At 39.8% G+C, this 18,385-nt stretch overlaps 1 protein-coding gene across 1 annotated transcript in view; it reads right to left on the reverse strand.

Moving 5' to 3' along the window:
• Positions 1–18,385, reverse strand: part of DNAH11 (dynein axonemal heavy chain 11) — a 4,606,558-nt gene that overhangs the window by 2,660,724 nt on the left and 1,927,449 nt on the right. Inside the window, exon 45 of the mRNA XM_044065542.1 lies at positions 14,170–14,343. Coding sequence (XP_043921477.1) covers positions 14,170–14,343 — 174 coding nt within the window. The remainder of the gene's footprint in view (positions 1–14,169; positions 14,344–18,385) is intronic.

Below are 18,385 nucleotides of genomic sequence, written 5' to 3' on the forward strand. Positions count from 1 at the left end.
AAGTATAGTCATTGTATTAACCAGAGGGCTCAGTCAGTTTTCTGTGTTTCCAGTGCTAGTATACATTTGGTACCTTTTCACAGAGCTGTTCACTCTGCAAATGCCCTGTACAGATGCAAACATCTGGAAACATTGCTTATTTTCATTATACTGTGAAAGTTTACTGTGCTAGTTTATAGCACCCAGGACTATTGCTGCTCAGAGGGCATCGGATTTGGTGGTGGGCAGCATCGCTGGTTAGGTTAGCTGCAGACTGCACCATGTAAGCACACGTCCCTCATCTAGTTACAAACACCCTCCATTCATATTCCTTTCAGGTACACATTAGGACCTGGAACCATGGATGGGCATTTTCCTGCTATCTCTGCATCCAGCCTCATGGAAATGGGTATCTTAAGACAATGCAACAACTGCCTTATACACACTGACAACCACTTAATTCTCGAACAGACAAATACAGTATATGAGAGATGTAGTCACACAATGACTCTGGAGGCTAGACTCTCACATACAGACACAAAAGGCAACAAAACAAGTTGCCAGAGACTCACACACAAGACTCACCACACCCAGAAAGGACCACACACAGAGCCATATATGCAGAGGTACTCGCATGTGCTTACTCAAACCTCAAAGGCATCTCAGGTGCAGTCCTCAGAAAATCTGCATGTACACAAACAAGACAATTCCTATCACAACACATACAGACACAACTCATTGTGCCTCAACTACCAAGCCCATAAGATGAAACATTCCAGAACCAAATATTCTGGTCATAGGAGACTCCATTGTGAGACACACTGATGTCCCTCTTACCAGGCTGGATAAGGAGATGGTTACAGTTAGCTGCCTGGCAGGGGTCAGGAGTCACCAAATCACACAAGCACTCAAATCACTTACCACTAAGTACCAGTATGATTTAGTCATAGTCCATTTGAGTGTGAATGACCTCAGATGCATGTCCTTGGACTATATGAAGAGAGACATGATTGAGCTCTCAGAATATGCCACAGGCAGGTTTGAGCAAAGAACTGACCAGTATTCTACCTTCTCCAAGGATGATGCTACAATACCAGCAGAAAATGATCGACTTTAACAATTGGCTTGGCTACTGGTGTCATTCCAAAGGGGTCCAATACTTGTCAGCCTAGGACATGAGTGATAGGCCACACCGCCTTGCCAGGTATGGTCTTCACCTTTCACCTCTAGGCTTTCAGATATTGGCCAAAATATTACCCACCCCTACAGGGCCTTTTTTGGCACTGCCAAACAGACAAATCTTGAAAAATATATAGAAAGGTACTCAGGACAAGCTAAAGGTGTTACTGCTCAATGCTAGGAGCCTCAACAACAAACTACACTCCCTGGAAGCTCTCCTCATCCTGGAGAATGCTGACATCTGTGCAGTTACTGCAACATGGCCCAAAGCCATGGAAAGTACTCCAGCAGTGCGTGGCTATAATGCCTTTTATACATTCCAATCACTCACTGAACATGAAAGAGCCAAACGTCACTGTGTATTTATCTACATGAAGGATAAGCACACCTCACTGCTCGTCAAACAATATGACATGCTTGAGTTAGACTATCTTCTGCAGGAATAACTCCTATCCCCTACACAACATGGCTTCCATCCTTCTCAAAGTACCAGCACTGCTCTTCAAACCTAAACAGATACTGTCAATAAAGCTAGAGATACCAGAAAACTAGACTCTTCATTACTTCTAGACTTGTGTAAAGCCTTCAACACAGTTTGTCACAGCAAACTTCTACATTAAATGTCCTTACTAGGTCTCTGTCAGCCCATCATTTTATGGTTCAAAAGCTACCTGTTCAATAGGTATCAGTCAGTAAGCTGGCGCTCCACTCTCTCTCCTTACCCACCAGTCACCACCAGTGTACTACAAGGCACTATCCTTGGTCCCCCCTCTTTAACATTTTCACCAACACCCTCTATACACCCACACAACAGTTCATCCTAATACAATATGCAGATGATTCCACTCTCATATGCACATCTGACAACATGGTACACATCCAAAAATTACCCAGGAAGCTTTAACAGAAACTGACACATGGTGCCATAACTTACAACTCATGCTCAACCCAAAAAAGACCAAACTACTACTTTTTTCCCCTGAAATCCCTTTCTCTTGAAAAAACAAAATTTAAAGCCCTCTCTCTTGATAATACAACCACTGAAGCCACTTCTCATAGTACATTACTAGGGTTGATAGTGGATGATAATCTTAAAGTCGACCTGCATATACAAAATTGCATGACAAAAACTCATCAAAAACGGGTCTATATTAGAACATCGAAGTTTCAAAAATTCGAATGTGCTAATATCGAACCCTATTCACTGAAAGCTGAAAACATCAAACATACAGAACAGTGAATTTTTTCCTAGGGAAAAAAATTGCTGTTCCAAAACACATACACACAACACAAGCACACCAAACAAACAGCAATCCACATACATACACCTAAAATCTTACACCTAACCCTATACTAAACTATACACACACCACTAACTATCCACTTACCTTAACACAAACCCTAACCCTAAGGTCCGTCACTATCGCACACTCACCTCACCTGCGCCCTAACCCTCATGTCCACACAATCGCACACATACCTAACCCACACCCTAACCCTCACATCCACACAATCGCACACATACCTAACCCACACCCTAACCCACACTCAATCACACACTTACCTGAACCTGACCTGTAACTTTCCACCACAGTGCTGAAAATACCAAAGCAACAGAAACAAACAACCAAATTCTTTCCCTAGGAAAAAAATTTGTTTTTCTGTTGCTTCGATATTTTCAGCTTTCGCTGAATAGGGTTCGATATTAGAACATTCGAAGTTTTGAAACTTCGATATTCTAATACAGACCCATCAAAAACCAGGGATGTTTTACAAAGCCAAAAACTTTCTCACCGACGCAACTAAAATTACACTTACCACTACCTATCTCCTCCCCAGACTTCTTTATGGTGCCCCATCCTCACTAACTTCCAGCCTTCACAAAAATTAAAACTTAAACAATGCTATAACAAAGTTACTAAATTTACAGCAAACACCCCTTTCAGAATCCACCGCTGTATAGCACTAAAAAGTCTAAATTGGTTAGAATCGCCTCATCAGCTAACAAACTAACATATACACAGCTCATTATCACCTGTAAAATTATCCAGCATCCATGTGCCTGTCCAGCACTAAAAATCATTCTACACAACTGTTCCTAGTCGGTCATTGTGATCCAGTGAACAAAAACATGTCTGTCTACAAAGCTATCAAACCTGCTGGGCATTATCTGAAGGTTGCTAAGGCCTGGAACTCCTTATCTGTGTCCAACAGGTCAATACCCTCCCTCCCATCTTTTAAAACACTCTGAAAGGCTTCCTAAATAACATTTGGCTCTGTTTTTGCTCAAAACCACGATAAACTTTATCCCTAAATGTGAAAAAGTACTTTTTCATTCCTTGTAACTCCTTACTCTTTCCTCTTCACTTACTTCCTTACTTCGAGCAAATTCTCTTCCCTGACTTTCTCTCTGTACCATAAGCCTGTTTTTCCCTCATTTCATATTGCAGTTCCTGTTTGCATTAGACTAACCTACCTTTAATTTCTCTGCAAACTGTTTAAAATTTCTCTAAATATTAAATAATTGTCATATAACTTGCATCGATTCTTAAGCAATGTTTTGATATTATGTCTAACTTTTTTAAATTATTTAAACTGCAGATGACTTTGTTTTATTTTTGAAGATTGTAAAATTATTGTTCTTAAAAATGTTTTGCAATAAAGTGAAGCTTTTCTCCCCAGTCCTCAGTTGGACTTTCCCAGTAATCTAATGTCAATAAATAAATACTTCATGTCCAACTGACCATGGGAAAAATCCATTACTATATTCTTTCTAGCTACAGGTCCCTCACTATGAACCAGGAAACCCATACATCATACCTGAAGTTACTAGAATCTCTCACCATTCATCCCAATACTATACTCTGGGTGATTTTAATTACTCCTCCATTAGTTGGGATGCATATATATCCACTAACATGCAGGCCCAAAGATTTCTTGACTTTGTAAATTCAAATGTCCTGGAGCAGCTATTCTGCACTCCCACTAGGAGAACAAATATTCTAGATCTGGTAATCACAAATATGGGAGAGTGCTACACCCCCTAGTGTTATGTCCTCGGTAGTATGATTAGATTTCTCCCTTGAAATAAAGGCAAAACTAGTCCTGCAACCTAACCCCCAAAATGTTCAGAACTTCTCTAAGGTAAATTACCGCCTACTAAGGGATGGCATAGCTAGTTTCCAAGCTCCTCCAAATCCAGAAAATACAGAAACCTATGCAGAGGCATACTCAAAAGCCTTGTATGACCATATAAACATCTGCATAAAAACAGCAATACCAGACCAAAATAAACCCAGGTCAAACCACAAAAACAAGCCACCCTGGTGGACCCCTAGTATTAATAGGTTATACAGCAAAAGAAAATCCTGTCTAGAAGTAAACCGAGATGTACACAACAGAGAAATAAGTCCCTCATTAGTCTAAACAAGTGAATCGGGGTACTAGTCAAGTCTCTGAAAGCAGACTTTGAGGTAAAAATAGCATCCAAACCTAAGGATAACCAAAAGTTATTTTTCAGTTATGTTCGCAGTCTTAAGGGCAACACCCAACAATATGCGGCATTAGTTGTAGATGCCATCACCTACACACTTAGCAAATCTGCTGGCCGACAAATTCAGTTCAAATTTCATTTCCCCATCACACCCAGTTCTCCCCAAAGTTACCATCCACCACTCCACTGCCAATTATCACCAAAGTACAGGCTGCCACTGTGCTCTCTAAAGCTAAAAACACAGCTTCAATGGGGTCTGACAATATACCAGATTGGCCCTTAAACAGCTTAAATCAGGACATATCAGGCCCATTAGGATCTATATTTAACCATGATCTCTGGACTGGCTTTATCCTGATAGAGTGGAGGACAGCAACAGTCATCCCTCTGCATAAAGGGGGACAATCTACTGACCCAGAAAATTACAGACCCATAAGGCTGACTATTGACTTATATGTAAGTCCATGGAAAGAATAATCATGGAACTGATAAATAATGACATAGGTGACCTCCAAACACTGGATCCGACCCAATTCAGGCTTTGCCAAGAGCAGGTCATGCCTACTGAATCTGGCGGATTTCTTTGAAAAAGTCACTAAGGCCATGGAGGAGGGTAAAACAGCACATACTGCCTACCTCAGCCTGACCAAGGCATTTGACAATTCCCCACTCAGGTATTATAAACAAATTCACAAAAGTGGGCATAAATCTCTGTGTCACCAGATGGCTAGCCAATTGGCTCATGGACAGGACACATCTGGTTAAAGTGGGTGACTCCAGCAAGAGGCCAGTTACTAGTGGTGTGCCACAGGGCTTAATACTGAGACCACTCCTGTTTGGAATATACTTCTCTGAAGTCAAGGCAAATGTGGAAGACCTCTGGATGACAAAGTTTGCAGATGACTGCAAGCTGGGGGCAATCACTGAATTCCCCAACAAAGCAGATATCCTTCAGGAGGGTCTAGATCAGAAAAATGATTGATGCCAGAACCATGGCCTAAAAACAACTGCAGAAATGCATTATCGTACACGTCAGGAAGTCAAATGCCCCTGTAGATTACGACATCAATAGCACACCCCTTAGAGTGGACTCAGAGATGAGAAATCTAAGTATGCAGCTAGACAGTAGACTGAATTTTAACCATCATGTCTCCATGGTGGTTAGAAAATCCTTTTATGTGGCAAAACTTTTAAGTAAAGGTATGGCATACAGATCCAAGTAAATTATAGTCCTGCTGTATTTAGCCCTCTTTAGACCAATAATCGAGTACAGTGTTCCATTTGGCATGTACTTGACTAGGCAGTTACAGCAGTTGGAGTGACCTCAGAGGTTCCTCAAAAAGAAAATACAGGTTGTAAACAACATGAATTATGCAGACAGACTAAAAGCCCTATCCCTTTACTCTGTATCCTTCTGATTGTTAAGGAGTGACCTATGCCTGACCTACAAGGCACTCTCAAATCCAGCCCTGATGGAGGTGCTACACATGTGCAAGTCAAACAGCATAAGTTCACCCGATCTATGTATCTAAACTTAGCAGCTCCAAGAAAACATGCTAGAGAGACAGATATGTGTCTCAGAGATTGCCCCTTCTTTGGAACAGGCTTCCTATACACATTAAGCAGAGCCCTTTCCTGGCTATCTTCATCAGTTTGGCTCAATGGATGGGGAATTGCAAATTCACATCTGGTGTAGTGCCCATGTCCTTATGGACAGGGGCTGTCTGTAAGATACTCAATGCACAAACACAAATCCATGCCATCCTCTTGTCCCTAGGGGCATGTATTGGGTAAAATAGGGGTTATAATTGGCTAGGCTTGTAAAGGCCCTTAAGCTGTTAGCCTAGTAATCTCCTATGAACCTATATACATACTACACACATGCATATCACATATATGAGTATAGATACTTATGGCAACCTTTATTAAGCGATGTTTGCATACAACAAGCATAAAACAGATATATTACATACTGCTGAAGAGCTTACCTGAATTGCTAATATTGTTTGCATTCGCAAATCTGCCTCTAAATGCATAATAGACAGTACTGTTACCTAATCAATCCACAATAAGATTCACTATTGGGTTTTCAACTCGTATTATATAACTATCTAACATGCACCTGCATGCCTTTGCTTGGAACTTTTTTACAGTAATATTGCCTTACTCGAGTCTATGCACACAGGGGTGAAGCTCTGACTAGGATCCAGATGACAGAAAATTGATTAGATGTGCAGAAGCTGGAGGAGCTAGGCAGGGGAAGTGGGAGTGAGTAGCTAATGCTGGTTCACCCATCCTAGAGGGAGAGACCTGGTCCAGCCCATTGCAATACCAACACATATTGGAGAAAGGTGTGTGTAGCATGCAGCATTAAGGATAAGAGGTGCTTGGCTCTGCCAAGCTGCATCTACTTGACAGCATTCATGAGGCACACACCCATACAGAAAGGTGCACTAAGCCCTCCTATCAGGCATAAGGAGGGATTAGGTCACATATGGAGAAAACTATCATGGCTGAGATGTCAACAGCTCTCAACCCACTGATGGGGAATAAATGGTTGGTAGTGTCGGTGGATAGGTGTATGGTAGGTAAGTGGACAATAAAAGAAAAGAAAAAAAATCACTATTATGTTTTAAGTCATAATGTATGACACTACTGTATGTCTTGATTGGAATTTTTGTTCCTAAGCCTCAACTGAAAATGGGCCACAAAACCCAGCTGGATAACCCTGTAAAGAAAACATATCAACCAATAAATAACTAAGTAAATAATACAAGTCACATTCTCCTTGACCCACTAAATTTCCCAACAAACCTTACACCAAAATGCAATTAACAGCAGCCCGGCTCTGTGGAATGGAGAGACAAAGTCCTGACTATGACCAAGATGACCTGAGATTGATTACTGGGAATGGGTGTGAATTAGTGGCCAATGTTAGCTTGCTCTGCCTGTGAGAAGGAGGTGAACCAGTCTGCTGCAAAGCTAACATTTACTGGACAATGATGTGTATGGCAAGCAGCACTATTGGCCAGGAATATATCTGACCAGTGGTCTTTACCAGCATGGGTGGGAATGTACACCCCCACACTGGGGATGGTATAGTAGACACTCACATCAGCCATGGGGGAGAGAGACAAGCAAGACATGGAAACACCCTTCATGAATGCTTGGATGACAGACACACCATGAATGGCTCTTGCCCCAGTTATGGGGAACAAACTGGCAGCAGTGAAAGTGGCTGATGATCAACAGGTACATGGAACAGCAAAAGGAGTACAAAAAATGTAAGTAGCACACAACAAGCAAAATATCTTGTTACTCTCATTTTAAAGCACATTCCCACGAACTGTATCTTCAGGATGCGTAGTGCTGAGAATGACATTATGGTAGCAGTGATATTTTATTCTAGCTGTGTGATAGTTCAATGCAAGTCTCTGACCATATAGGCATAAGTAGAAGCATGAGCTACATGCAAACTGATGTGTGTGCTGAGGATATGAGAAAAGGATGTAGAGTTATGTAATCAGATTGTAACATCCCCATTTCCATGATTCTGGTGTTCTGGAAATAAGTAAAACTGAGCCACTGATGATTTTTTTTTCCTTTCATTTGTTTTCCCCAGTATCTGCCACTAATCAAGCTTGTTCCTGCCCCCATGGACACGGCCCATTTATTCCCTTACTTGGGAATTTCAAAGGGGATCAGCATGACAGCTGTCCAGAGAGGGCTACCCTTCAGGCAGCCATGGGGGGGTTCTAAACCCTTGCTGTCTTATAGGCAATAAGGGTGTTTGCAATGGTCTGTTCCCCATCCCTGGGCAAGGGTATATGTGAACTGTGTTACTTCAGCATAGGCTATCATTAGGAGGCAGTCTAATGGCTGCAGGCAGCCTGTGCATTTGCACTGTTGCCTCTCCTGCAAGTAAGAATGTGGATGACATTACATTGCCTTCCCTCCCACAATGGACATGCCCATCATCTAAAGCCAGCTCCACCAGGCTCCAGAGCAGCTAAATGAATGTGGGCTGCCTGGGCCACAGTCAGGTTACCGCTACATGCCACCAGAACTGGATAACATTGATGAAAATTTTTTCCAGCCTCACACACATATTTACTTATTAGAGACACATGCTGATAATTAGAAATAAACAGCCACTTGTATCTCAGTCAAAAATTGGGACTTCACTAAACTTTTGTTACAGTTATCTGAATAACACAGTTACAGGCTTTCATTTTTACTTAACTCAGAATTATAGATTTTCTCTTCTTTTTTTAACCTAAAAATCATATTGAAGAGGCTAATATAACAGAGGCAAAGGATGTAAAAAATTATGTTAAGCTGAGCTGGGCTAAACACAAAAATGTATCGGAATGCTGCTAAAAAACTTTGTAATACCATACAGCTGACATATTGAAAAGGGAAAATGCATTCTTATTCCTGGCCATATACTAGGAGATATATTAAGATATTAAATGATTAAATAAAAAATATTAACTGGTTCCAAAGCCATAGCAACATATTGCCTTATCTAGTGGTAGCTGTTGCATTCTAACTCAATGTTTTTTACAAAGAATATAAATGGCTGAGCTGTGGATCACTTTCTTGTGGCAATAATGGATTAGTTGTACTCTGAAAAGGCCAGAACAACCCTGACTACAAATGCGGAATTTGCAAGCATTCCTATAGCCTTAAATGTATAAACTAAAGAATTGAGTCCATTTTGAAAACTTCAACATTTAATTTGTTTCCAAGTAAAATTCTTTCTTTTTACCAAAGCGAATAGCTAGGCCAGAAATGAAGACAGTAAATTGGAGACCTGTTCAGTCAAGCTATGTGGGTTTTGCAGTTAGAACTGAAATTCCTGAGGAATCTAAATCTAAAGGTTATATGGTGGTGTGTCTCTGACTAGCATGCTTAGACTGTGATGTTATGGCACCCCAAATTACTGTCCTTCACTTGATAACTGGGTGAGTGGTATTTATCTGGTGGACCTTTTTCAGACATACCCAAAGCCTCAGGAAGTAAATAAAAACAAAAATGCACAGTACCGTACAATACAAAAGATTGCAGTGACTGCTTTAACCATACTATGAAATATTTTAATCATGCTGCTTCTGTGTCACTTACAGCTAGATCCTCAAGTGATTAGTGGTTTTGTTTTGAGGTTATGGAACATGTTTCTGCTAATCTAGTGCTGGCACAGCAGGTGGGGTGTTTGTGACAACACAATCAGGTTTCAGATAATCCTGCAGTCTAGGATGGGGCCAAGTATTACAAAATGGTGCAAGGTACAGCTTCACAAATATCACTGCGCAGTGAAGTCCAGACACTGGGATCCTAATATATCCTCCTAAAAATGAAACCCTGCACAGTACTGTTTGATAAGCATTGATTAGCTTTTGGATTACCAGATACTAACACTGAGATATGTCGCACTGTGACTACAGTCAGAAGCAAATGGAAGTCTACTACACAGATTTTATGTGTTACATATCAAAGGGCCATGGTATGCACTTATATTTTCAAGTTCAGATGACACTGTAGGATGAAAGTTCAGTGCACGCAGACACCTCTTTATGTTTACATAAATTTATGTCTATGACAGGGTCTTGATTATTTCCTGGTGGCTGCTTGTTACATAGCTCTATGAACAATCTTCAGAGTTCTGTCATGAAATTTTAAGAGTTATATCAGTTAGGTCCATTACACAGATAGTTAAAACTATGGCTGTGACCCATACAGGAGTGATTAGCAAACTGGGTGCTGCATAAGCTGGCAGGACAAGGTGCAAGTGAATAGCTGACAATGGATTGCCCATCCTGGAAGAAAGAGGTGATACAGCCTACTGCAATGTCAGTACCTACTGAAGAAAGAAGTGTACAATATGCAGTATAACACGCTGGGGACAAGAACTCGGTGCTGCCAAGTCACATGCATGCATGAATGCAATAGCCTTAAATGAGAATGTGCAAAACTGCACAACTGAAACAACTGGGATTTTGGAAGCCACCAGCCAAGGGGTTGGGGCACTATTAAAAATCCATCATCGCTCACAACAGCTGGCTGGATGATGATCATGCCAGCCCGTGCTCACTCTCACTAATGGCCATTGAACTGAATACTGCAAAAGGGAAAACATGGGCCCAAGACTATTAAATGTGGACTGACGGCTGGCAAGCATGAAGAAGAAAACAAATCACCAAGAGAAAAAAAAAGTTATACAGCAGTAGGCCATCTCATATGTGAATGATTAGAATCAACAGGACATTTTCTTGGCTGCCACTGCACCAGACATCATATGTTAATAATGGCATGAACTACAGTAATGAATGTGCTATGTTTACCTTTAGTACATATTTTTAATTTTAGTAAAATGAAAGCAAAATCAAAATAAGCTGAACTTCAAACTAGATGCAATTTCATGAGTTTTAAATATTTAATGAATTACTACATTACTGTCCTAATATTCAGATCTTAAAAATGCCTGTGGCAATAAATGGAAGTCAAAACCTTGGCCTGCAAACTGACAGCTTATTGACATATGTTATTTTTATTTCCTCCACAGAATCATAAACTCAGGGGTTCAAGGTGGTATATGAAGGTTGTAGAAGTGGATGAAGTGGCACCTGTAAATGTCCCACACACTTCAGTAAGGTATGAAAAAATCACTGCACACCTTCTTCACAGCTCTAAAACAACAGAACAACATAACACCACTCTGAGATTTCTTCATTTGAAACAACTTGTTTCTAGCTTCCAGAATAAGCATTTAGTTTCATTTGTGCTCAACTATCTGACCGCACTGCAGAGTTTTCATTGTATTAAACAACATGTTTCTTTTGTCATTACTCCAACTTGTATTTTTACAGTAATCTTGAACATAGTTTTTTTCCCCTAGTAGAATCACTCTGTCCTTCAGATGAGAAGTTAACCTAGGTCCCATCTGCCTGACTTAAGTCTCAGATAGATATAAAAGATCCTGCAGCAGTTTTTGAAAAGTGTATACGTTTTTTATTGTTTACCATTCATATGAAACGACTTACATTTCTTATTCATCCCTCTCAGCCTCTAAGAGCAGGAAATCGGGACAAAGCCACAAATAATGGGAGGACAAAGGCCCAAAAACAGGGAGACTTTTTAAATATTGCTCTTACAAACTTAGAAAGTTGACAGACTAACAGATTTTGCATTAGCATTAATTTTCTAAACGATATGAAGTCTGAAACTCAAATGTCTGCCATTATTTTCTGACTTCAGTCCTCTGATTTTCGAGAAAACCACAATTTTAAGAGAAACAGGCCAAAACTATGAGGCAAAAATCTGGATATTCTGGACAGTTGAGTGGTATGTTCTTATTTAAATACTTTGAACAATTGCAGATCTGCAATTCTTTCTTTTCTCTATATGCAATTTCTTACTACTGCAGCTTTATCCTCCACTCTGTCACAACCACATCATTGTTCATCAGCTTTTTCCTTCTTTTACTCATTGTAACAGTTATCCAAAATTGTTCAGATTTTTATACATTTCTTTTAAATAATCTCTCTCTTTTTCAACATAAAATGTTCTAAGAATGAAATACATATGTAATGATGTCATATAAACCTATGATCTCAAACTTAAATGTTTTGATGGCTAGATGAGGAACAGTCTACCAAGACAAGGGCCGGATCGATGACAAAAATCTCCAAAAAGCTAAACAGGCATTCAGAAAAGGTCACTCTCTCACACAGACATACATACAGAGCAGACAGATTAAAGTTGATACAGATGCATGCACACAGCAGACACAAGAGTCACAATCGTATATTTTCTCTCCACCTTCCCCACCCCCACACACAAAACAGCAGCAGCATCAGGTATCCTATTCCCCTGTGATGTTTCATAAAACAAGTGAAATGAACCTTATGTAGACAGGTATGAATTGATATATGACACACTGCATAAGATACCACTGCTAGGCAGACATCCTCATGCTGTTACTTCAGTAGCCAAAACTGATCTAGAGTAAAATAATATCTAGGCATTTCTTCTGTCAATCTTGTGCTCAAGGAAGTGTCCCCCCTTTCTTTATGAAATAGGATCTGCTAAAAGCATTGTGAGACACAAACAGATACGTGTCAATGTGATTCAGATCTCAAAATGACCTTTTTTTTAACTGATGCAGGCTTTACTGGGGCAAAACTCCTTTGGCCAGATGACACTGCCTATGGTAAATAGGCCAGGAGTTTGGGACCCAATCATTAGCAGACCGGAGTTCCGCTGTGGCAACCCCTAACTGGGAAAAGCCAAAAGACACAAACAAAATATTCACCAGAATTATTAACCCCAATCCAGTTTTCTCCTTCTACTGCAGACCTCATCTTTTTTGACTGGATTTAGTAAAGATCCACTGAAAAAGTCAAGCATTATTTCTAAAATGCCTTTCTGTTTAATGATCAGCTACATATATCCATTTCCTAACTGAAGGAGCATTTTATTAGCATTTACATAGTAACATATTTATGAATACAATACAATACAAACAAAAAGCATTTCAAAAAGGTTATACATAAACATTTTCTTCACATAACATCCATTTAAACAAAAGCAAAACTAACAGAATGCCATTAGCCACTCTATTACTCTTTTCAAAATATCTCCATCTTCCCATTTCTTAAACTTTCACAAGCCCTCTTTGTTCCAAAGTGTCCTAACCAAATTCCCCCTAGTCAGTACAAATACCAACTTGCTTTTCCCATAAGAAGCCTGCTATTCTAAGTGAGGCTAACCCAGACAACAAAAGGAAATCAATTACATAATAAAGTAAATTTTATACAAAAAAAAAAAAAAAAAAGATTTAACATCATCCAAGATAAAAAAATTGCTAGTTCATTCTGCGCATACCAGAATCAAAAGCTCCCCACATGCACAGGAAACATCTCCCATTTGGTCTTTAACATTCTCTTTCAACTATTTTTTACATTATTTTGCTTAAAAAATACACTATTTTTGAATACCAAACAGGGAATGGGCATATCTTTTCACAAGTTTTTATATTTCAGTTTAAAATTCGGTCAGAAAATCACTAGTTTTCAGCTTCGAAAGCCTACTTGTGCAGCATTTTTAACTCCTGCATTAAACGTTCTAATTCCACATCAAGCCAATAAATGAGTAACCATAACATTTTTGAATTCCATATCAAGCCAATACAACAGTAAGCATAAATAAAATAATTTGCATCAAAATAAATATTACAACTACAAACTTATTTATTTATTTATTTATTTTATTTTATTTATTTTACATTTGTTAACTGGGGGGTGTCTGAGCTGAAAAGGCCCTTTTCAGCAGAGGCACGGGGAGAAAAGCTCCACATAGAAAAATTACAGATACATTTAGTTATTTAGACATGATCAGTATACACACAAATTACAAAAGACATGTTTTTACAGTGGTATGCAGCACATCATCACCAAAACTGCTGGTTTTACTGAAAAACTGCACACATGCAGCATAGCAGATAAATATAGACATACCTGCAATGGAGCATCAGGGTCCATTTCAAATGGGGGGACCTTGTCTGTCCATGGTAGGAACTTCCTTGATTCAGTGTCAAGATAATAATCAAAGACTGTGCCTTGAGCCGGGAACTTCACTGCCTTCATTTCTTTGATCCACCACTGACTGAATTCAACTCTATAATTCACAAGCTGTACACATAAACATGACAGTTTTATTTTACAGGTGTGAAAACATGGGGAATGTACTTCAGTGAAACAAGGAAGATGATATAATATACTGCTTAGCATAGATTACCAGTGATTGTAAAGCAAGTAGTGTGTATGTGTGTGTGAGTATCTATCTCTCACTCTCTTATACATACATATATATATATATATATATATATATACACACACACACACACACACACACACACACACACACACACACACACACACACACATATATGACTATACATGCATATATATATATATATATATATCTATATATATATATATATATATATATATATATATATATATATATATATATATATATACACACACACACACACACACATATATATATATATATATATATATATATATATATATATGTGTGTGTGTACATACATATGCACGCATACATATGTATATATACACATATATCTATAAGCCTCATCATTAAGTGAACTGCCACTTGAGCGAATATAAAAAAAAAAGATACTGAATCTAGAAAGACTGAAACACAAAAAAAGATTGAAAAACAATATTTTTTTTGCAGCAGAGCAAGACCCCTGCACCCCCTACACCTCCTGCTAGTTATGTATACCAACTCCAAGATTGCACAACAGTGTAGCAAGGGCACATTCCCAAAATCATACAGTTACCTTTCTGTTGTACTGAATCAGCCTGTGAAACAGAATCTTATCAAACATTTAGGCACTCATTAGCAGTTTCCCCCCCTCTGTTCAGGACTTCAATATATGGGCATTTTTTTATCCAGTACTGAGTAATGCAGCAACTTCTGAGCTGACAGAGAATAAGGATGCATGTCTAAAAGGAGAGAATGGTATAACCAGGACAGCATTCTCGTCTCACTTCAGAATACCCTCCTTTGCAGTTTAAAATGATGGGATTCTGTGTTTCAAACTGAAACTTCAGTCAATTTTGTGTTGTTTCTAAAGTGTGCACAGCAGACTGCAGCTCTTGGACCAAAGAGCATCCATTTGCTCAGCTCTTGCATATGCTGTTTGGACTTAACAAGTGAGTTGTAGCTAGAATTCAGTAAAATCATCATCTACTGGGAGTGACAGGGTCAGAAGAGGTGTAAAGAATTTTGTCAAAGCTGTAACCAGGGAAGACTGAAAGGGGTTGTTGTCTTAAGTGCATGTTATTATGGGGCATGGCAGGCAGATGCAGGTGTCCATGGTGGAGAAGTGCAGTACAGGGATTGACAAAAAGTTGACAAGCTCATTGTATTCTGGTTTATTTGCAATAAGCAGCTTGTTATAGTTTCAGAGAAGAGTTTTTTTTTTTTTTTGGTGTGGGCGTTTACATTATTTCTTTTCTTAACTTGAAGTTGAAGATGTCACCACCTCAGGGATCTGCACAAGATGCCGGATGACCTAGCTAAGGTTCAATAATCCCATTAATTTCGTATTTCATTATGGAAAGTACATTCACATCAAGTCCTACGTACCTGAAACAGCAGCTGTTCGTAGAACACACTGTCTTATTGGCATTCATGTAGTACTGCCCTGCTGTCCTTCCTCTAGCAGTCTACCAAAGCTCAGGGTTCCTACCACTGCCTGTCTGTGGCTGTGATGGACCCATCACCTGATAGTACAGGGACTGACCTACAGACAGACAGAAAGGACCCTTTCAGTTTTCCAGGGTCCAGCAGGAAGAGAAGATGGAAGTGCAAGCTTTGTGAACACCTTCTGTTCCAATTCAAAAATCAACACACAAAACAATAAAGGCTGCTGGGCATACCTCAACTGCCACCCCAACACCAAACTATGTACATCCAAAAGGGGGGTGATGGGTGGGTACTGCAGTGTGTCCTATGAACATCAGCAGTACTATGCTCAATAAAAACACTGCCTTACTCTTATTTGGGCATATTCCCAAAAGTTACAAAACCTAGGAGGAAGAAGGATAAATGGTCATAGCGAAGTCTTCTAAGGATTTAGAAAAGGCATCCAGGTTGTACAGCTTTGTAAAGGTATGGACCGAGGACCAAGTTGCTGCTTCTAGAATACTTCTATAGTCCATTCCTTTCCGATACACCACCAAAGAGGAAAAAGCCATGGTAGAACATGCCTTTACCTTGTCTCGATTTGACTTGCCATGGTGCATGCAAAACAAAAAAAAACAATACCAGAGAACAGCCAACGAGCAATGGCTTACTTAGAGACTGGATTAACCTTCTTTATCAGTGTAGGAAATAAAAAGCCTTTCAACCTTTTTGAAGGGATTCATTCTGTCAAGGTAGTACCTGAGCTGACCGGTCCACATCCAAGGTATTCATTCTCATTCCTCATCCTCATCCCCATCCTCATTGTCTCCCTTCCCACCCCTTATTCTTTGTTGTTTTTTTAAGAACACAGAAAGGTTGATAGTCTGATTGAGAGTGAATTTGGAGACCACATTGCCATGAAAGCAAGGTTAATTCAAAACCCAAAAGTTGTCCTCCATGACAGCTTGCAGCTCAGAGTCATGCCTCACAAATGTCAGAGTAATAAACAAAACAAGTTTTCCATTTTAAGAACTTCAGATCAACCTGAACAGCAGGCTTGAAAGGTGGTAACATCAATTTTCCCAGAACATAGCTGAAATCCCATGAAGAAGAAATTTGCTTGCGTGAGGGTATCACATGCAATACTCCTTTTATGAACTGTTTTGCCAAAAGAGAAAAAGAAAGATGAGGATCCATTGGCAGACGGCCGCTAAATGCACCTTAACGGACACTTAAAATAAACCATCCTGCATTAGCTCGCACAAATTCTTCAAGACCAGAGGGATGTTAACCTCAAGGGACCCTCTGTTCCTGTTAAGTCATCACTTAGAAGACCTCATCTATTTGTAAACATAAGGTTTTCTAGTAGCAGGTTTTCGGGCCTCCTTTAACACCTGCTGCACATCCTTATGGAACAAGTACATAAATGGAGTCAGGACTGAATCACCAAGGCTGTCAGTTGTAGTTGCTCCAAACTGTGGTGCACAGGTCAAGCCTGAGACTGCATGAGCATATACAGAGTGTGAGGAAGTCTGCGGTAATTGCTCTTGGCTAATACCATTAAAAAGGAGAGCCAAGATTGCCTGAGGCAATAGGGAATCACCACAATGACTTTGGCATTTCTCTCTGAATCTTCAGAAGTATCATGTGAATCAGTGGAAAGGGTGGAAACACATACAGGAACATTCACATCCAAGGGAAAGAGAATGCATCTGTCCTCAATGCATGGCTGCAATGATGTCTGGAAAAGAATTTCCTCAATTAATCTGTTTTGAAAGGAGGCAAGAAGATCTTTCTGAGGCATTTTTCACATCTTGACTAGATCCTGAAACACCACTGCCTTAAGTTGCCACATGTGTGGGTCTGCCCAAGATTTGCTTAGACTGTCTGCTACAGTATTTTACTCTGATGTGATGTACAATGCCTGAAGAGTTTCAGAATGCTGTAAAGCCCAGGCCATCATTGCCAACTGACACCGAGGGTAAGACGTTGCCCCTCCTTGTTTGTTGAGGTACCACATCACTGTTGTGTTTTCTTTAACCACATGAGGATGACCTGGAATCCATAGATGGTGAATGACTTTAAAGGCTTAGATCACCGCCAGCATTTCTTTGATAATGATGTGCTTCCATGCATCCCTGGGACTCCAAGTAGCCTGCATGTGCACTCCCATTGACAGAGCTCCCCTAACAAAGTCGAATGGCTCTGTCTAGACAGAACAGGTGGAAAGAAGGGAAGTCATGGACTGATACTCAATGGTGTTCTTCACCACTGTAACTCTCATCTGATGAAGGGCAGTACTGGAAACTGGGATTCCAGGGAATGTAGGTACTTGGGCCAACAATTTCATATATACCATTGAATTTTCATCAATTGGAGGCAGGCCAGTGGTATCACAAGAATCATGGACCCAATCAATCCCATAATTTTTAGGAACTCTCTTGCCAAAGTGACATTCCTACTGGAAAATTCTGAATCATCATCTGGTATGACAAGACCTTGCCTTCAGGA

This window comes from Protopterus annectens, chromosome 3.part0, assembly GCF_019279795.1.
Source record: "Protopterus annectens isolate FY-2018-M chromosome 3.part0, PAN1.0, whole genome shotgun sequence".
NCBI classification, from domain to species: domain Eukaryota; kingdom Metazoa; phylum Chordata; order Ceratodontiformes; family Protopteridae; genus Protopterus; species Protopterus annectens.